This window comes from Syzygium oleosum, unplaced genomic scaffold (genome assembly GCF_021117445.2).
Source record: "Syzygium oleosum isolate NSW1041296 unplaced genomic scaffold, Sole_v2.1 Sole_v2.03, whole genome shotgun sequence".
Classification (NCBI taxonomy): domain Eukaryota; kingdom Viridiplantae; phylum Streptophyta; class Magnoliopsida; order Myrtales; family Myrtaceae; genus Syzygium; species Syzygium oleosum.
Genome location: NW_026607487.1, coordinates 2327731 through 2349265, shown reverse-complemented (window position 1 = coordinate 2349265; position 21535 = coordinate 2327731). Strand labels below are relative to the sequence as shown.

At 39.1% G+C, this 21535-nt stretch overlaps 2 protein-coding genes across 2 annotated transcripts; both read right to left on the bottom strand.

Moving 5' to 3' along the window:
- Positions 1-6857: 6857 nt before the first annotated feature.
- Positions 6858-9166, bottom strand: LOC130137606 (disease resistance protein RPV1-like). Its single transcript, XM_056309270.1, has 3 exons — positions 9146-9166; positions 7470-9087; positions 6858-7377 (listed from the first exon to the last, which is right to left on the bottom strand). Exons 1-2 carry the CDS (start codon positions 9164-9166, stop codon positions 7501-7503), a joined length of 1608 nt encoding a protein of 535 aa, XP_056165245.1. The 3' UTR covers positions 6858-7377; positions 7470-7500.
- Positions 9106-19789, bottom strand: LOC115661839 (disease resistance protein L6-like). The gene is made up of 4 exons (XM_056309537.1): positions 19096-19789; positions 16665-17497; positions 15078-16182; positions 9106-9436 (listed from the first exon to the last, which is right to left on the bottom strand). The coding sequence occupies exons 2-4, from the start codon at positions 17225-17227 to the stop codon at positions 9218-9220; spliced, it is 1887 nt and encodes a 628-aa protein (XP_056165512.1). The 5' UTR covers positions 17228-17497; positions 19096-19789; the 3' UTR covers positions 9106-9217.
- Positions 19790-21535: the final 1746 nt, after the last annotated feature.

The following is a 21535-nucleotide window of genomic DNA, read 5'->3' as shown; positions in this document are numbered from 1 at the left end:
TGACTAATGCCGTATATGCAATCAAGCACAAAGCCATTGCCCTTTGGATTAGATGCCTAGGCACTGGTGAAGCAACTAAAGAATCAACTTGCACAATCAAATACGTTGACTTTACTTGCCACTTTTTGTGTGCTATTTCTAATCAATATTATGAAAAGCAAGTTATTTCATGCTAAGGATGTTTAACAAGTGATTTAACTCGTTAACATGGCCCTCATTATATATGCTTTAGTACTAAAAGAGAGACAACAAACTTATCAGATTATGAGTACCTTGTGAGTAGCTTTTGTCTATTAAAATTCCGTTAGTGTAAATCCAGTTCATGGTAGGAGAATATTTGAGAATGACCCCAAAAAAATTGCTTCGATTGAAACTCGAATGCATGTCCGATGACCACAATTTGGCATAGCAAAGCCAAAGAATTAACCAATTAGATGACCCTTCGAAGTTTTCATTCAAACCAAATGAGTACAAATTCTAGGAGGAGCTAATTTCACCCTTCCACTGTAGCCAAACGCCAAAGAAAATTTGGTTTCAAGTGATGGAAAATGTATGGCTATGCTTCTTTTGCTTTATAGATTCATGCGTAAATTAATCAAGTTTGAAAATTCGAAAATTATACGATTGAAGTGATTGCAAAATGCCAATATATAAATTTTTCCAACATAACCAGATCAAAGAGATGATTGTATGCTGATGAACACTCCTATTTTGCGTTCAAAATTCTTCCAAATGAGAAACTTCCGTCATATTGGAAACCTTTTCGTTGAAACTCTTGGCTGCAATTGACATATTATTTGCTGATTCCATAACATTCGCTTTTTCCATGAAAAAGTCTCTTCCAGTCACAAGGGACATCTAAATGGTAATCTTGTTACAAAAAAAAATTAATTTTACGCTTAAATTCACATACAGAACCACCTGCACGGCTTCTACAAGCATTTTGAGATTCGGCCAAAGCCAAAGAATAGCACGATTCAAAGCTTGCAAACGACGACTACACACCATGAGAAGAGGTCATTTTATGTCAAGAGTTCTATGAAGAATGTTAACAATACACGGCACATGATAAAAGACAATATTGAAGTAACTTTGGAACACCATGACGTGGCTCATGCCAGCCCGCATCTCCATCCTGTGGTGTTTGGAGACTTTATCTGAATATCATGAAATGCAGCTTGATTCTACCCAAGAAGGATGGGATTAACTAATTGTCAATAAATGGAGATATTTGAGATTGTAGCACAACAATTTACCCCATGAAGGATAAGGTACAAATGCATAAACATCATTTTTTGGGAATTAGCCCAATGGAAAATCTTCTATTTCAAACATAAAAAAAAAAGAAAAAAATATTGTAGAGGATGTCTTTTTCCTGCTCAACATGATTGAACTCCATCCTCTCCAATGCTCTTGGATTTGATTGTGTGACAACTGCAGCATGACTAATTTTGGTAGATGCAAATTTGTTACCGAAAAAGACAGATGGGGCTCAATGTCAAACCACTAAACCCATCTTAATTTAGAAAACAATTTGTTAGAGTCTCTACTTAAAACTGCCCACTTCAATTGTAGCATAATTTTCAGAGATGATAGGGCAACAAAACATAGACCATATGATTGCATCAAGGAGCCGTGCCCTTCGCCAACAGGGAGGCTGTTATCATCCTCGAACACAAACATTGGTACAGTTCCTTCATTTATGAGATTGTTTTTTTTTTATAATCGAGGTGTCCGCGCGGCCGGCGAGCTAGGGCTCAAACCGGCGGTGATGCCCGACTAGTCCTCGAGGGGGGCTAGCGCAGCATCCCACCGCCACGACCCCCCACTTAAATTACCGATGGGCGAGTTTTGAACCCAGGACCTCTCGTGAAAGGAACTGAGCGCAAACCAACGCGGCCACCAATGGGTGGGTTTCATTTATGAGATTGTTGTAGCCTTTTAAGCTCAAGAATACGTCATAGGGATTACTTCCCACTCCTATTGGTGCTGGAGAGATGAACCTAAATGTAGATGCTCTGCCATTGCTCCTATTTTCTGCATGTGTATTGCTTCCACTCTTTTTCCTCGTCTTGAGAAGATTATAAGCGAACACCAAAGGAAGAATTGGCGCAACAAGCACCACAAAAGATAGCCCCGAAATGAACTGATGCACTCCGTTATTTGCTTTGATGTGGCTCTTCCCCTTATCCATGGAAGCCTTGATAGCAAATAGAAAAAAAAATGCCTTCCTGTAGAGCACAAAAAAAAAAAAAAAGGTTAACGTATGAATTGGACTTATGCATCAACTTGAAAAGATCAACACCACATGCTCAGAGAACGAGTTGGACACATTACAATATATGAACATCAACTAACTAGTCTTCATATGGAGGTATTTCCCAATTACCAGTACTTCATGTAGAGCCGATACTATCACATACTTGTTCTCCACTCGATTGCAACACTCAAAAATCGAAACTAGATCGAGTATTGCTTTCTCTACTCAAGCTCGGCTCGATTGCAAAAGTCGAAATATTCAGGCTCAACTCGACTCCATCCTCATAAGGAAGTAGTGTTTTCTTTTTCGCCAAACAGTGTGGTAGGTTTGGAAATCTATTTTTCCAAATTATCTGATGTTCGTTCTAGTGAAATGTGTACATAAATAAAGGTAAAAATGTAAATTAAGATAGGTATTACTCTGTCAATTTGCTGATTCACAGCAATAGAGAAAAGAAATTGGAGATACTTCTCGTGGATCTATAACTTTAGCATGATATGCAAGTCCTCTATGTTCGGAAGGGGCCTTTACACATATCCCTATCTATCAAGGTCAAGAATGATTCAAACCCAGAAAAGAATAAAGTCAAAAAGGCTCTCACCAAATCAGATGAACATCAATTTCAACCCAATGACCTTTTTTTAAGAAATTTTTTTGCTAACGATGTGATCTCTAGTTTCTTAAAATACTCGATTGATGTTGATGTTTGTAACAGTTTTTATTTTTTTTTTTCAAATTTTGCAATTCTCATCTAGCTTTTTTAATGTGAAACATCAAAAGTTCTTCAAATTATGTAAATATTGATGTGTAGAGTGTAGAATCATACATAATAATTTAATGATTTTTTTAAACTTCAAATAATTATTTTTTCTGTTTCGATTTTTGAATAGAGGCACAATTAATGGATAATTTTTCATATTTCTTCCCATCAAACAAACAAGCCCAACTTCCCAAGGGTGTCAATCGAAACCAAGATGACTTACGAGGAAGGCCAAAATAGAACTTAAAACGAACTTCAGGTGCGAAAACGGAATTGTCAAAAGAATTAAAAAGGCAAGGGAAAAGCAATTAATTCGGCCATCGATGGCAAGATTTTTCGAAAGAGAGCACTTCAAAAAATGTACCTTTTATTGATTGAACAAGTCATTCTGATCTCTCTAGCAAATCAGTTCAAATTGCCCAACGAGGTTATATTATGGACAAACTCATTATGTAGATGTAACTGCTTCTATCAGTGATTTTTGCTGCATCTTTGGATAATCAGATGTACTGATTGAAATAAGTACTTGACATCTTTGCAGCTACTGGTCTATGGTGCTGGCCAAGTCATTCCATTTGCACTAAACATTTTGCGGCCAAACCTAAAAAGCACACTTTTAGTAAGTTTGAATTCTATTGTTCAGTATGGACGAGCGATCTTAGTCATGGATAAGAACTTCTGCATCGACAGTGCTGGAAATGCATTCATGAGGACAGCTAATTCAAGCTTTTGCGTGCATTCTGGTGAGTCTACGTTTCGGTGGTACTTCTGCCCAATCTTTGATGAAGTCTAGAAAAGGCTGGGCGAGGGTCGCAAGTTGCCGGCGAGGCGAGGTCCTTGCCCTGTGAGCTCGGAGTTACAAAAATGAGGAAAATCGAAAAGCCGCGGAAGCGAAAGTTCTTGTGTTCTTTCAAAACTTTCACAGTTATTGTTGCTATTATTTATAGGATCTTGATGTAAATTTTGAATAAACTTTCGAAACAAAGCTCTAAACAAATCGCTAGCATGAAATTGGCTCAATCGGTTTGACTCGTTCATCCAATTTTATTCGGTCGATTCACGGCCGTCCAACTTCAAATCATCTCAATCCATAAGGTCGTGACTAAAACACAAAGCCATTGCCCTTTGGATTAAATGCCTTGGCACTGGTTAAGTAACTAAGAAATCAAATTGCACAATCAAATACGTTGACTCTACTTGCCACTTTTTGTGTGTTAATCCTTATCAAAATTCTGAAAATTAAGTTATTTTACGCTAAGTATGTTTAACAAGTGACTTGACTCGTTAACATGGCCGGCATTATATATGGCTTCAGTACTAAAAAGTAGACAACAAGCTCATCAGACTACGAGTATACCTTGTGAGTAGCTTTTAACTACTAAAATTCCATTAGTGTAGTCCAGTTCATGGTAGGAGAATATCTGGGAGTGACCCCAAAGAAATTGCTTCGATTGAAACTCAAAATCATGTCCGATGACCACAATTTGGCGTAGCAGAGTCAAAGAAGTAACCAATTAGATGACCCTTCGAAGTTTTTCATTCAAACCAAATGAGTACAAATTCTGGGAGTAGCTATTTTCACCCTTCCACTATAGCCAAACTCCAAAGAAAATTCGATTTCAAGTACCGAAAATGTATGGCTGTGCCTCTTCTGCTTTATATATTCATGCGTAAATAAATCAAGTTTGAAAATTATACGACTGAAGTGATTGCAAAATGGCAATATATAAATTTTTCAGCATAACCAAATCAAGGAGATGATTGTAGGCTGATGAACACTTCTATTTTGTGTTCAAAATTCTTCCAAATGAGAAACTTCTGTCGTATTGAAAACCTTTTCGTTGGGACTCTTGGCTGCAATTGACATATTATGTGCTGGGTCCATAACATTTGCTTTTTCCATGAAAAAAGTCTCTTCCGGTCACAAGATTGTGGCTTGAAGTGGACATCTAAACGGTAATCTTGTTAACAAATTTGATTTTATGCTTGACTTCACATACAGAACCACCTGCACATGCGGCTTCTGCAAGCATTTTGACATTCGACCAAGCCAAAGAATAGCACGATTCAAAGCTTGCAAACGACAACTACACACCCTGAGAAGAGGTCGTTTAATGTCAATGATCCTATGGAGAGGGTTAACAATACGCAGCACATGATGAAAGAAAATATTGAAGTAACTTTGGAACACCATGACATGGCTCATGCCAGCCCGCATCTCCATCCTGTGGTGTTTGGAGACTTTCTCTTGAATTTCAAGAAATGCAGCTTGAATCTACACAAGAAGGATGGGATTAACTAATTGTCAATAATTGAAGAAATTTGAGACCGTAGCATCACAATTTACCCCATGAAAGATAAGGTACAAATGCATAAACATTATTTGCACCAATCGCAGTTGGACTGCAATGAACAGAGACTTTGTTAGCTGGCCAAGGAAAAAGGAAACAACAGGCTTCGGAGAAGTAAGCAATTAGCAACACTTTCCTTGTTTGTGTTTAGGAACAGAATTTTTGTTAATAAGATTATGCTGAAAGGGTGAAGTGCCTCAAAAGATGTAATTGTTGACTTGGTTATTTCGCAGTACCCAATTAGCAAAATCAGCAATACGCAAAAGTTTGCCAGGAGGTGAATTTTAATTTCACAAACTCAACATCGCATGCATGAGAACCGAGCTTATTAAATCAGAAACATATATGACAACATTCAAAGGATATTATCACACTAATAAACTTATAGAAAATCAAGGAGATTGTCATCATGCATCCTTGTATACTGATTTTCAGGTGAAATGTGCAGCTCCTATAGTATAAGCACACGAGTTAGTCTTTCATAGTTACGGTACGACTGGTAGTGCATACCTCCGTCTGCAGAGCGTCATCGAGATCGGAGTGATATCATTAGAAAGCAACTGCATCAAATAACTCTGCATCAAGGTAACATATAGAAAAATCAGCAAGTAGGTATTAGATTAATTAGAGATGTAAAACCTAATGAGGATACAAAAAGCAGATTCAATCTAGAAAACTACACTCGCAAGCATTTAGGAATGTACTATTGAGACTTGATCAGGTGTTTGGATGTTCACAAGCATCAAAACTTCCTCAGTACAATCCAGTTGGCCCACGAGCCTCTTCATGGTTGGCACGCAAGATGGTCGTCAGCCGTTGCTGATTCTTCCTCTGCAAAATCCCTCTTCATTTTGATTGGGCTCTGGTATGAAACTTGAAGTTCCTCTGCCAAGTTAGCCAGACCCAGATCAATGTTGTGAGAAAACGATTCCATGACAACAATAGGATCAAACGGGATGCAAACTAATTAGCAAATTCTTGAGCTCCTCCCCCCAGCTTGTTTCACAGAACGGGCAAAATATTGTCCCAATTATGTACAAGGTTATCGATACAACTCATTGAATCGAAGTCCAATAGTAAGCCTCAGTCATTACATAGACTAACCAGACCCATCACAAAAGCAACACCAGTTTGCCTTTGCATGATAATCTTTCAAAACAACAGCTTTGAGCTGGTCTACAATTATATATGACAGACTAGTCAGAATTACTTTTCATTTTTTTTTTATCACCAACCAGAGAAACTTGAAACTTGACTTTTATTTTAGCTCAGTTTCTCATACTTACTGGGAATTCATGCTCTGTCATGTAAGATTCAAGAGGAACATCAAGGGAACCATAAGAAACTTGACTGGGTTTTTGATCACCAGAGAAAATTGAAAGGTGTTTGTTATGAACAAGATATCTGTCACTAGCCAAATTTGACACACAAAAATACTCACAAAGGAACTCAAAATGGCCCAGGATTTTTTAACAAAAAATATGAATTTTGGACATAGGGAAAAATGGACTTTGGGAGCAGTTTATAATATTTAGTAGAAGATCATCGGCCTCTAGATGAAAGATTCAAATCCCGGGTTTATCGAGAGGGAAACTGTAAATCACTAGGGAATTCTTGTTTACCTATCTTTAATATTTTCATCCTTGCCTCACTAGCCGCTAATCTGTTTGCAGTCTACAAAAGCTGCCAATGGAAGGATAAATGAAAAACATTACTATAACGTAACCAACAGCAGTAATGTAGGCAAATCAGAGTTTCCAAAATCAATTAAATAGATACTCGGTGTGGAGAAAATCATTCTTAAAAAATAGAGCTTCGAGAAAAGTATTACTCTATTCGCTCAAGCTAGCCATTCAAGGACGAAGAATCTTACTAGAAGACCAATGCCTTCAATTGACATTTGGGTCTACATTTTGATCTTGGCTGAAGCATCATGTCAGCATCTATGACCAACTCCCCCACTCCTTCAATTATGTAAGACTAGCAATTTAGGAAAGTACAAAACCCTGTCATGGAAATCATTCTTGTCAAAAGAAGATAGTGATGAAAAGTATGTCACGAATCTCAGAAGAAAAATGATTGTTCACTTCTTATTTACCTCTGTTGAGGAAACATCAATCACTCTCTGTTCAGGAATCATCACTCCATGAGTCGTAAGATAGCTCTCGTTCATAATTTCTAAAGACGCATGTTCCGGATAATTTCGGTATTGCTTCCAATGAGTCACAACCAGAGATATCCAAATCAATTAAATCCAACTTTTCAAGTCCCCGAAGCTGAGTAAGTTTCTCGCAATCTTGAACTACTAGATATTGTAACCTCTCACATCCATTCAAATCTGGCAAAGTCTCCATTGATCCGCATCCTATAACATTCAACGCTTCTAAGAACTTCGCACCATCAAGACCTCGAATTTCGACTAGATTGTTGCACCAGGCAGCCACTAATTTCTTCAAACACGTTGATTCTGGACAGAGAAGCCTTTCAATGGAATTGCAATCATCTATAGATATGCCCTCCAAGAGCTCCAAATTTTCAAGGCCCTGAATTTCAACTAGGTTATCGCAATCCTCAGCACATAATCGTTTCAGACAAATTAACTGTGAAAGGTCCAGTCTTTCAATTGAACTGCACCTTTTTATTGAAAACATTTCCAAGTTCTTCAATCCGTCGAGCTTAAGCAATATCAGCTTACGACACTCCACAATATAGAGTTTCAAGAGTCTCGAGGGAAGTTCGGGGATGTCTTCAAGTAGATGGCATCCCCAAAGACGGAGTTTTTCTAGGTGGATTAGGCCAGAAAGCCGTGGCAGCGACCGAAGCTTGTCACAGTGACGCAGCTCAAGGCGCTGGAGAGAAGACAGATCCCCAATAGCATTGGGAAGCTTTTCAAGCCGAGAATAACTGATGTCCAAAAATTGCAAATTCTTTAAATCCCCAATTGAGCTAGGGATTTCTCTCAGTGACTCACACTTGTAGGCGTTCAGTGTCTTCAGCTTGCTCAGAGAACCAATAGACGTAGGGATCTCTGTAATACCAGATTCATCTAATACAAGTACTTCTAAATCTTTTAATTCGCCCACTTCCTTTGGTAGCTCCTTGAGACTCATACAGCCAATCAAGTCCAGATGTTGCAAATTATGTAAATCCCCAATTGAGCTAGGGATTTTTCTTAGTGACTTACAAGCGATGGCACTCAGTTTCTTCAGCTTCCTCAGAGAGCCAATAGACGTAGGGATCTCTATAAAACCAGATTCATTTAATAGAAGTTCTTCTAAATCTTTTAATTTGCCCACTTCCTCTGGTAGCTCCTTGAGACTTCTACAGTAACTCAAGTCCAGATGGTCCAAATCCGGTAAATCCCCAATTGAGCGAGGGATTTCTCTCAGTGACCTACAACCTTTGACACTCAGATTCTTCAGCTTCCTCAGAGAACCAATAGACGTAGGGATCTCTGTAATACTAGATTCATCTAATACAAGTACTTCTAAATCTTTTAATTCGCCCACTTCCTCCGGTAGCTCCTTGAGACTTCGACATTCACTCAAGTCTAAGGAAACGAGGCTCTTGAGTTTGCCAACAGAAGGGTGGAGATGCTCCAGTCCGAAACAACCACTCAAGGTGAGGATCTTCAACTGCGTGAAAGCTGAGAGATCAGGAGTACGTCTCATATCAAAGCAAGAGCTAAGGTCGAGAACTTGTAGCCGCTTTGGCGTCTACACAAAAAAAAAGAGGAGAATAAAGCTGTCAAAAGAATGAGAGTGGGGGATCGGCTAAACAAAAACAAAACCCCATCTTAAATCACGGAGAGAGAGGGAGGATGTCTCTTTTTTTTCCCCCCCAATCTTACCATGAATGAACTCCTCCATCCTTCCCAATCCTCTGTGATGCCCCAGCTCCCTGATAAATCCAGCACCGATAAGTTCGGTAGATGCAAATTGGTCGTCGAAGAGGCGCGGCTGATTCGCTTCCCCTGACCCGCCACTGAAGCCATCTTACTTCAGAAAGGAGTTCGTTGGAGCCTCCGCTTGAAGCTGCCCGCATCCAGTCATCAAACCAGGGGCTCTGCAAGTTTTAAAATTGTTCATCTGAGTGGCGAGTGCGTCTGGGTATGGGCGAAGGAATTGGACGGGACAAAGAAAATGACGGAATCCTTTTCAATTCCCAGTTATATATCAAATCAATCCATGGAGTCTCTCAGTTGACTTTTTTTACTTTTTTAGTTTTTTGCTTTTTTTTTAAAATCTTGGATTCGCACGATTTGTTATCTTGCTATCCTTCCCTTATATAAATATGGATTTCTGAAATCACGTTTAATTTTTTTTTTGACGGCCTTTAGAAATTTGAACAAATGACATGAAAATAAAGAAAAAAAATAGTTCTTGCATTAAAACAACTAACGCAAATGCACATTGATGTTTTATCTTTGGCTCTCTCTTTTTTTTTTAAAATTTTGTAGCGCGTGCACTTTGACAAGGATCGAAAAAAAAAAGTCGCTTTTATAAGTCAAAACATTAATGTCCTGCTAAAACAGATCATTTGATGAGTTAAAAATGGTGAAAAAAAAAATCCCATAAGGCTTTGCTTGGTTAGAATTGCTTTTTTGGTTGGTTTGATCCACTTTTACGGTTTGACTCATCTCTCGTTATCTCTACTTTATATATTAACCGCTGAAAAACCTGCGATGTGTATAATTTCTCTTAAGTTTGTTAGTAGAAAGAGTCACTAAATTGTTGTAATCATAATTTCACGCTATCTTTCTTAATTTTCACTTGTAAATCATCTATATTTTGTGATACATTAAAAAATCTACTATACAGAAAGGGGATTTCAAACCTCGTCAAAAGTTTTCACGCAATTCGCATATATTTCACCAAAATGAACTAAAGAAATAGGATATAACAAAATAAGTAAAATCATATTTAAAATAGTCGAGACAATTGAAATTTAGTCCCATAAGTATTTCATTTTCTAAAGTTAAATCAAAATCTCTCGTGTTGTACAATCATTTAATATTTTTTTCTATACTAATTATCATCTTTCAACGTTTCTGTCTGTTCAAAATAGATTTGACCTTTTTTCATTTTTCAAACACCTGTATGGTGTGCTCTTTTTGCTAATGCTAAGAAGTTATTGGATCAACAAAAGAGTGTGATTTAAATCATAGCAACGAACTATTTCAAATTATATCAAGACTATAAATTGTTTCCTTTGCCCAACATCTCTTGGTTAATTGCTAAGGTTAATTCCTGGCCATTGATTAGTCATGAGCCTGTGAGACATCCATATGGACAATATATAATAATAAAATCACATTGATAATATAAGTACAAGAGAAACATAGTTGAAAAAATTGGCTTCATGCTGAAAATCATATATAATGGACACAAAGATATGGATATAATAATAAGCACAACATTTCCTCTCATTAGTCAAGTTTTATTTTTTTTTATAAATAGTCAAGTTAGTCTAGCGGATTTTGGCACAAAAGAGGCATTGTCCCAAAAAATATAAATAATATAAAACAACTTGTAACGGCCCGAATTTCGATGTAAGTCCGGGATCAATAAAACGGATATTAATTCGCATTTCATTTTAGTAAGTCTCGCCCAGAGCTGAACACTCTCGGGATACTAACCAATGGGGCATGGCTAACTAGAAAGCGGTACGTGGACCGGGGACCCTATCGTGAAACGGATACAGATCGCGAGAGATGCTGAGGGAATATTTTGAACCGATGTGGGCCGATCTTAGGAAAGGTAACGGATTTGGTTTGGCCAAGGCCAACGTTGTACACTCGGATCGCAGGTGAATCTGCATGACCGAAAAGTGCACGTGGCCAATCAGTCCTGAACCTAAACCGAACGATCGTAGCCTTTGGGGCTAGTGATAATTTCTCATTCTCTCAATGATCGAGACCATTACGATACGGGTAGCCCTAGGTCGATATGCGTAATCTCTAAACTGCCGCCCGTTAGTGAGAGACCCTGAAATTGAAAGTTTAGCGGGTTTTGTTCACGGAATTGGGCCCGGATTTCGGTATCGATTTTCGAAGGCTTAAGAGACTATTTTTGGGAATATGACGTTATATTATGCTGGCCACACACATGTGGAGTTAGTACGAGCAAAAATTGGAATTTCGGTCCGGGGGTGAAAAATTACGATTTTTGCCCCCGGGATGCCAGCGTCGCTTTTCGAGGCCAAATGAGGTTATTTTTCGTGGCCGACGCCATTTTTGGGTGGCCATGCATACCAGGAGTCGTTTTGGCCAAAAATTGGAATTTCGACAAAAATTGGAAAAATAATATTATTTTATTCCCAAAACTTTGACGTGGATTTTCGAGGGCTTAAAAAGTGAATTTCGCGATTCCGACACCATATTATGTTGGCCACGCATATATGGAACGCGTATGTGCAAAAATTGGAATTTCGGTTTGGGATCGGAAAATTACGAAAATGCCCCTAGGCCATTTTTGATTAATTCCGAAAATTGGATTTAATTTTGGGATTAACCAAGGTGAGTTAAGGTTAAACCAGGTCTGGTCAACCATGGTTGGGGACAAAAGACCATTTCACCCCTAAATTATTGGATTAGGGCAAATCCTAGCCATTGGATCAAGGGTAAAATTGTCAAATGGGCTTAGATAATGACACTTGGACTCCACTAAGACCATCTTTGACCCATTTGACCAGACCCTCTCTCTCTCCAGCAGACCATTCGGCCATTTCCCTCGCAAACTTCTTCTTCTTTTCCCGTTTCATTTCTGCCGTTTCCGTTTAACGCACGTCTGATGCTACTGTTCACGCCGAGAACGATTAGGAAGCTATCCCCGTGAGCCAGCACCACCACCGGCTAGTTTCACCCAAGAGCGGCCACCATCGGCCTCGGTTTCAGTCCAAAAACAGCTCTCTCTCTCTCCTTTTTCCCTCTTTTTCTCATTTTTCTGTTTTACAAACGATCTGCGCCGCGAAGACTTAGCCGGACTCCGATCGCTGTTCCGTCGACACCCGGGCCTCCGGCCACGTCCATACGTCGCCGTTCAGCCCGTCCGTACGGCGGACCGTGCAGTCGGCTGTTCATCCGGACCGTACGGCCGTCGCCGCCGTGACCGGCGCCTCGCCGGCCATTGTTCCCGGCCGTCCCGTACAAGTGTCCGTACGGGGTGTACTGTTCACGCCGTGTACGTCGGGGAGGGCTGTTCATCCCCGTCCGTACACCGCACCGCTGTCCGCCGGGAATTCCGCCGTCGGTTTCACTGTTCACTAGTGATCGGCCGCCGTTCCCCGACGTCGTGACTTTGGATTAGGTAAGTAAAATTCCTAAACCCGGATTATGATTGATAGTGCGTTTTTCCTGGACTGGTTTAGGTATTATCGGTGCATTTTTGACTGGCTTAGATAATAGCAGTGTGTATTTGAGACTGGGTTGAGGACCGATTAGTAGAATTTATTATCGGGAAAATTTAGTGGTTTAATGAGAACTATTGGGGAGGAAAATGGGGTTTAATGACCAATTTAGGAGCTCGTTGGTGAAATTGCCGGGTATGCCCGGATTGACTGATGGTATGTAATTCGTGCTTAATTGTGATTGATTTCGTACTGTTATGTTGCATGTTGTGTGGCTACATTTGTGGAGTGCGATTGGCCACTGTTTGGCTTGTAGTTAATTATTGAGTTGTGAATCGCACATTGGGCCACACGGTATTAATTGGGCCAATTAAGCACGTGTTGCGACATGGGGTGTCTAAATTACATTGGTGCTCGTGGTGCATTGCATTGCATAACATGGACACGCATTGTGTATGCCAAGAGTGAGGCATGTGATGAAATTGTGCGAGAATGCGTGTCTGCCATGAGCATGTGATCACTTAAAATACCCTGAAGCGTTTTACGCTGGGTTCAGATAATAATGAGTTGTGTGATCACCTAAGGACCTTCGGGTCATGACCTACGGGTCGATACCGTCCTCATGCACTTTGAAGCAGGACGATGCCCGGTACGTCCGGAAGGCGACCATCCTCATGCACTTTGAAGCGAGGCTGCGTTCGCAAGGAGAACAGTGTTGCGCCTCATGCACTTTGAAGCGAGGCTAGAGACACCTGGCCGAGATCGGTTCTTTGCGCCTCATGCACTTTGAAGCGAGGCTAGACGCACCGGGCCATGAAAAATTGATGACTCGAGTCGTAATAATAATTAATTGGGCAAGTGTGCCAGTGTGGGCCAGTGGGCCAAAGAAATGTGCATGGCATGCCAATGACATTTGCATGCATAAACATGCATTGAATAGCATGTGAGTGTGTGAGCCTCGGTGTATGAGCATGTGATTGGCGTACGTGTGATAATGTGTGCCACGTATGTCCCGTGATTATTACATATTGAACTGTCTAACCTGCAGGGTCAGAGAATTGTATGATTATGGTTGTGTTATGATTTTATATGTTTGTTTCCGGTCAGGAGATTGCATGCTAGCCTAGCCTAGGTTTAGGGGTTGAACTCACTGAGATTCGTCTCACGGTTGTGTAAACCGAAACTTTTCGACCCCAGCGTAGGATGCCGAGGTCACCACCTCTTTTTGGAATACCGCCTTTTATCCAGCGTCGTCGAGCATGCACCCGGTGGGGATGGAGCGAACGGAGAAGTGGATGTTTGGGTTATTCCCAGCTGTTGGTGTTTCCTTTTTGGTTGTCGTGAACACTGTAAAAAGAGTTTTAAAATAGTAATATAAGTATGTACATATTTTCTGCGTTGATCGTTGTTTATTGGATGGCTATCCTTGGCTCATATTGTAATTGTCTGGGTTTGTTTATTTTATATTTCCGCTTGTGCTTGATCTCTGTATGGGCATGGGTCGGTGACGATTCCTGGGACGTCGCAATTTATCGACCGAAGGTGGGATGCTCACGCTTCGTGGGGTACGGGGCGTGACACAACTTATGGCAGATAGAAATGTTTGTTATAAGAAATGAGCATGGTTAATGTGATAAAACCTTAAAAAATAGTAAGATTTTCCTAAAAATATTTTAAAGGGGATTTTTGCTATCTTATTTATTAAGATGAAATAAGAATGAAAAGAGATAGATATAACTAGTAGAGTAGAGGGATGGGTATCTTCAAAATCAAAATGGAGAAAAATATATCAAACATTGGATTCCTAAATCATAGAAGCACCACCAATACATTCGGCTGTACTAAAAAGCAAGCATATGTGATAAGTGTGAAATTCTTTCCAAACTTATTGCTTTGAATTAATTACCAGTTAATATAATTGGCACATACCATCTTTTTTTTTTTTTCCTTTCAACCAGGAAATCTTCATTTATATGATCTATGATGTTTATACTTCATCTTCATTCATTATTGTAGTCCTTCTGATTATCAATATTTTCAACTAGATATGACAATTGCATGCTTTTAGTAAATGAGATTTATAGTGTATATTTTGTAGTTAAAGGATATTAAATTGATTGTAAATTAAATTTTTACGGATGTAATTTATATCAATGAAATCGAATCAAATGATTTAACTCTTTCATCCTTCATATACTTATATTTATTTAGTTGTCACAATTAATCTATGATGAACATAAATGGATGTTTACAAAAATATTTTTCCTAGAAAGGAAGATACTAGATGAAATATTAGAATAGATCATATTAAATATATTAAAATAAGAGGGAGAGAAAAAGAAGGAGTGCCATATTTTACCCCTTCATTGCTTAGTATTTTTGTGGTTCCCTTGTAGTTGTTGTCCCATGGTCCGCTATGTTTGTCAAGCAATTGTTCTTCGCAAAAAATGTTCCTTCCAAGATCTCTCAGTTGATCATGTATCACAAATTTACCACGATGTCCAATTTTAATTAAGCACCTCGACTTCAACTCTTCAATTCCTTCACTTGGATACAGCCCATCGTCCTCCCACATGTACATGGCGAATATGCTATTTTTGCCAATTAAGTAACAAGCAATATCAAGAAAAATCTGCTTATGTCCATCTTCTAATGCATCATAACTTATTCGCAATATCTTTTGGACATCTCTATGTGGTTCGCTTTTTAATTTCTTCGACACATCTTCCCATACTTTTTGATTCGTTTTTTTATACAAGGATGAACCTACGACCTCAAGTGCCAAGGGAAGCCCACCCATGGTGGATATGATATCATGTGATATACGCTCAAAGTCCCTCGAAGAATGGTCTGTACGAAATGCGTGTCTCTTAAACAGTAGCAAAGCATGCTTCTGATCCAATTCATTCAATTCATACTTGTAGACTCCCTCGAATTCAGATTGATCAAGAATGGCTGCATTTCTAGTTGTAACAATGATCATGCTACCTGCCATAAACCAATTTTGTTCCCTAGCCAGTGCATGTAGTTGATTCTTGTCATTTATATCATCGAGAAGAATGAGAACCTTTTTTCCTTTGAATCTAGATTTGATTATGTTAATTCCATCATCAATTCTAGACACTTGACTTTTGCTAGGTAGTATATCCGATATAAGTTGACTCTGTAAATACGTAATACCGTGGCGCCTAGTAGTTTCTCGAACATCTGGAAGGAAGCTGACATGCACATATTTATTTGAGAGTTGATTGTAGATGTGCTTGGCAAGAGTTGTCTTGCCTATCCCACCCATGCCATAAATTCCAATCATTCGAGCATGGATGGAAGGACTGTCTATCCAATTCATAATTTCCTCAAGACGACCCTCAAGTCCAACTAGTTGCTTAGGCACATCCAGTTGAAAATCTTCCTGTAACTTGCTTATAACAGTTTCGACCACACATTCTATTAATTTTCCCTCATGCCTGTCAAACATCAAAAACAATGAGAAGTTATGAACCTAGACACAGTCTATGCAAAGTATTCGATCCTTATCAACTGAGCTATAGGAGGTCGATTTTATCTTGGTGGTGATTAAGCTTTGGAAGACCGAGCATTGGAGTCTTTTGTAGGCCTATTGTTTAGTGATTGATACTATTGGCTAGAGGAATTGTCGTTTCTTTGTGTTTTGCTTTGTACCGGAGGAAAATGTAAAATTCTTGGGCACTATGGGATGCTTTGGTTTTAGCTGTCGTTGGTTTAGTTTTCAGGGACATCTTAGGGAGTACAAGAGTTCGTTGTCTTCGAGGCATTATGGTTGTTTTTTTATAATCTAGAGGCATTATGGTTGTTTATTGGGACATTTTGGGGATCTTTTCTGACTTTGCAGTGAAAGTAATTCGTTTGCATTTCATCGGTTCGAAGAAGAAAACTTACTTATCAGAAAAAGAAAAGTTCAGTGAAGTACCCGTCAGTAAATTTCTCAGATTCCCATCCATTTAAGTAACTGACTTCATTAAGTGCTTGCTGTGCTTCCTGGATATCCTTCTCCTCAAAACACGCCTGACTCGAACGGAAGGCGTTTCCAAAATTTCCTTCTAGATGCCGCACATCCGATGGGGCAACTTTGTAAAAAATGGGCAAGACTATGTGTGACGTGCTCTTCTTGCGATCCATGATATGAATGAGTTCGCGGAGGCACCATTTGCTCGAAGCAAAATTTTCAGAGATGACGAGGATCGAAATCTTAGACTGTGTGATGGCATCGAGAATTTGTGAACTGAATTCCTCGCCAATTGGGATGCTTTTATCATCCCTGAACACCCAAAATGGTACTGTCCCTGCCTTGACCAGATTCTGATAGAGGTGATCAGTAAATGCCTTACGGGTATCCGAGCCTCTAAAGCTCAAGAACACGTCGTATTGACCGCTACCTACATCTGTGGGTACCGGAGAGATGAATGAAGGAGTGGATGCTCCCTCAGTGCTCTCTTCCTCTACTCTCTTTCTGTTACTTTGCCCATTGTCCATGGCGATATGAGGGGCAAAGTTGAAATGAAAAGATGCTTTTTCTGCTGCTCAAAAGGATTGATGAACAACGAAAGAAGCTTTTTGGTTGCTTTTCTGCAAGTGCTTGTAGTCCTTGCCCTATATTCTTTTGGACCTCATCCTCTAGTCGAGTCAAACTCGTTGGCTTGGTCGACTTGAGAATAACGGGTACGTTAATTTCTCCCCTTGGAAATGCTGAAGAAGGTTCGTGCTCCTCGAGAGGTTTGACTGAGGAAGATTAGGTGATGGCCCCTGAATAGAGGTCCCCAAAAAGGTAAACTACCTCTTTCTCTGGCCGTGTTCGCTAATTCGTGGTCTCTGGATGACTGTTAGCTCTACCCTAAGAAGTTAGAATGGTAGCAATCCATGTCTCTTTCCTGGGCCCCATTGCTGATGCTTTTCTGTATTTACAAAAAATTTCATATTCATTTATAAGTCTTGGCCCCACCAAAATTTTCTAGTTTCTTTACATTCCGAAGTTCAAAGAATTATTGTTAAAAACTTTTAGCAGAATAGTCGTCCAAATTTAAGAGCTCTGTTTTGCTACAATCATGCTTCCAGTTGTGAAATATGATAATGATGAGCAATTATTTTCAAATTTGAGAAGTAATGCTTTGGTATAGATGGTTTTTTTTTTGTCAGACTTTGGTATAGATGGTTGAGAAATAATTCTTTGGTATGGATGGAATGATTGCACTTTACTATTAGGTCTTATCTCTATTTTGGTAATATGAGCTATCCATTGAAAAAATACACACCGTTGACATTGTAACGAGAGATTCTTTAGGAAAATTCGAATGTGTTAGTAATCTAAAAAGCCGACATCTAGTAATGTAGGGGAAAAAATTCAAGGTCATTGGTCTATTTAAAAGTTAAATATCATTTGCTATCTATTTTGCGAAATACATCATCTTACTAAGATGAGAAAAAAACAAAATTTTCAAACATGATATATGTTAGTGATTAGAAATAATCTACTTTGATTTTCTTAGCAACATGTACTGGTCAGGATTATCGTTTTGCTAGCTTGTACAAGAAAATGGAAAATCTTGGGGCCCATCGCACTATCTTGAAAATGGATAATGTCATTCCTGATTCCAAGATTCAAGAGGGCAAACTCATGCTTATTGGTGTCAAGGCTACTGTTTTATATGAGTTCGAAACCTTTTCGCAGAATACTTGCAAATAGATTTTGGCCGATGAAGAAATAGTTTATGAAGGACGGATGCTTCTATCGAATGGATAAACTAATGAGATCAAAGAATAGACAAATACGCAAACAGGTTTAGTTTATATCAAACTTACATTCACTCTTATAGACTAACTACCATCAACAACGCTTTAAACGCAGAGAATCAAAGTAGAAACATATTGTGAACACAAGAGAGATCGAGATAATTTAAAGAGTTGAAGCTTTCTCAATTTCCGCCAAGTCCATCAGCATCTGGTGAATCCTTTTAGGTATCTCACACATGATAGGTCCACTTTGTAAGAAATAGGCAAGATTAAATATCTTGTCCTTTTCTTCCTTTTTCCTTACCAAAAAAAAATATCTTGTCCTTTTCTTGCGGCCCATGAGTTGAATGAGCTTGAGAAGGCATCATTTGCTAGAAGCATAATTTTCAGATATTATGGGCATCAAAACTTTAAACCATGGGATCACATCAAGGAGCAGTGAACCAACCCCTTGCCACCCCCACATCCCCAATAGACAAAAAGGGCCCATAACACACTAGTTCAGCCGATTATTCCAACAACAAAGCGACGAATCAATAAAAACGACACGCTGATAAGACACAACAAAGAATCAATAAAAACGACACGCTAATAAGACACGACAAAGCGATTACCTCCCACGAGCTGAGATGAGAAGAGAGGCGCGAGATCCGAGAGAGGAAACCCTAAACAAGCCTGGGCAAGAACTTTCAAGAGGGAAAAGATCAAAGAAAGCTAGTGAGGACGATAGTTTCGAATTGTCTGCAAGAGGGAGGCCGAACGTGAGGGAGAGGGAGAGAGAGAGAGTACAGAATGACAAATTCTGGTCATATCTACTTATAAACCATTTTGTTAAACAGATAAATGTGGCTCTTGCTAATTTTTCATTATGATATTATCAAACACGTTCTTCCTCCGGTAAATGCTACATTCTCTCCCACCCTAAACATGCATAAATCATTATTGTCAAATCTACTGTTGGTTAGTAACTTTCTATGCTATATATACGTAAAAGTCACGTTTTTGTTGTAAGCAGTTAAATCGCATGAAAACCACACTTTATGACGAGTTTCTCTGATTCAATCCGCAAAGATTAAGTCCACCTAAAAATTGTCCACATATTAAATATGTGTAAGTGCATTGAAACCAGTAGCTTTGCCCGCTTTCAAGTTTTCCATTGTAACCAGCACAAAAAAAAAATAGTACAATTGTGAATTTTTCATAATTTCTGGAAAACATTTGAATTTTCTGTCATTTTCCGGAAATTACGAAAATTGCCAATATAATGGAAAATGGTTTTATGGACATCCAAAAAATCTCTAGTTGATCTGATCTGTTCAGATAAATTTTTGTTGTTGAGCCTTTGAAAGGTTTTGTGTGATTATTGAAGAGAATAGACTAGCAAGATCGATATTTGGAAAAATCTAGTTTTTAACTGTTTTCAAGAAAAAAAGGATTATTTCTGCAAAAACTGAGTATTTTGGACGTGTCAGGCTTTAAGTAATTTTGGACAATTGGGGTTCATATAGGGCCGATGGACCTAAAATCGGGTCTAGAAGGGTATTTTTGTAGTTTATATCGAGCGGGCTTTCTGTCCCAAGGGAGTTAGTCAACCAATAATGTTTTGAAAATAACATCCAGATAAGGGTCAACATGCAATTCCACCAAATTCAACCGGTATAACCATTCATGACCGATTAGTTTAAATGAGAAGATTGTAGTAAGAAAATTTAGCAATATATGTGATGGCGATTTTGAAAAAGTCCAGGAAATTTCACAAGTAATATTTTGTATGCCTTAAAGGATGTTAGGTGTTATGCGACGAATAACAATCAAATGAATTTTGTATGCCTTAAAGAATGAAGGTCGGGCTTACCTCGAGGAATGATGCAGAGATGAAATTACTGTGATGAGTTTCAGTGTTTGAGAAGAGTTGCCTTCAAGCAGAGCAAGTTGTGTCCGAGTCCCGGAAGGCAGTGCAATCGAAGGATTACCTTCACGCCTCAACCTGGAGCTATCAAAACCAGATTTCTCAGAACAAAAACGAGCGTTTCAGTGATTTATGGTGATTGGTGTTTCTCCTCTTCTAGCACGAGCCCTTGGGACTTTAAATAAAGCTTTTGCTTCTTCTCTTGCCCCAAAGGAGACGCCCAATCTTGTGGTGGGATTGCGTTTCTTTGACGAGGAAATTGTACTTCTTTTTAACCCTGACCTTTTTGACCAAGACTACCAAAACAATTCCCTTCCTCGAAATTGGCAAGACTACCTCAATGTAGACTTTAAGGATATTCTGTTACTTTCTCTCTGTAAGTGGACGGCGTGGCCACGCAAATCAAAGTGAAGGATGGGCGACCTTTTGCATTCCTTGACCCCATTAACCGAAAGAATCGGTACTTTATGTTAAGAGTCGAGGTGTTCACATTGGAAATTAAGCTTTGCACGATGCTGTTCCCTAAAGAGCCACGCAATCATCTCCTTTACCCGGCAACTTTCGCAAGTTGTTCATAGTGGAAATTACTTCTTCTGTTGCCTCAAAAGATGAGCCAGATGTGCTTGGGATACACACAATCCTACCGCAGATTTTGCCTAACATCGATGGGGAATTTTGCTTCTTTAACTGACTAACTCTCACCTTTCGTTAGTTCTCTTTGTAATGGGATTGCACAAATCAAAGTGAAGATGGACAACATTTTCCTTTCCCTTCCCGTTAAAATGAATGCCTCTCACCACTAAAGGCGTTGAAATGGTAAAAAATCTACATTTTATGTCACGCTCCGAACCCCATCGAACACGCGACACACTTTTCTGGTCGAATAATGCGATGTCCTAGGGTATCGCCGACCCAATAAAACTTATCAGAGATTTTAAAACGATAAGCGAAAGCCACCAATACCCGGACAAATATAACTGGGGTAAACAGGGAGAATAAACATATTCATTGCTCATCCAAACTTATATAATATTCACAATTTACAAACCGCCATATACACAATCACATCGAACTTCTATACTATTAACCACCGACATCAAAAAGGATCGATAGCCTGAGTATCCTATCACCAAAAATGGAACACC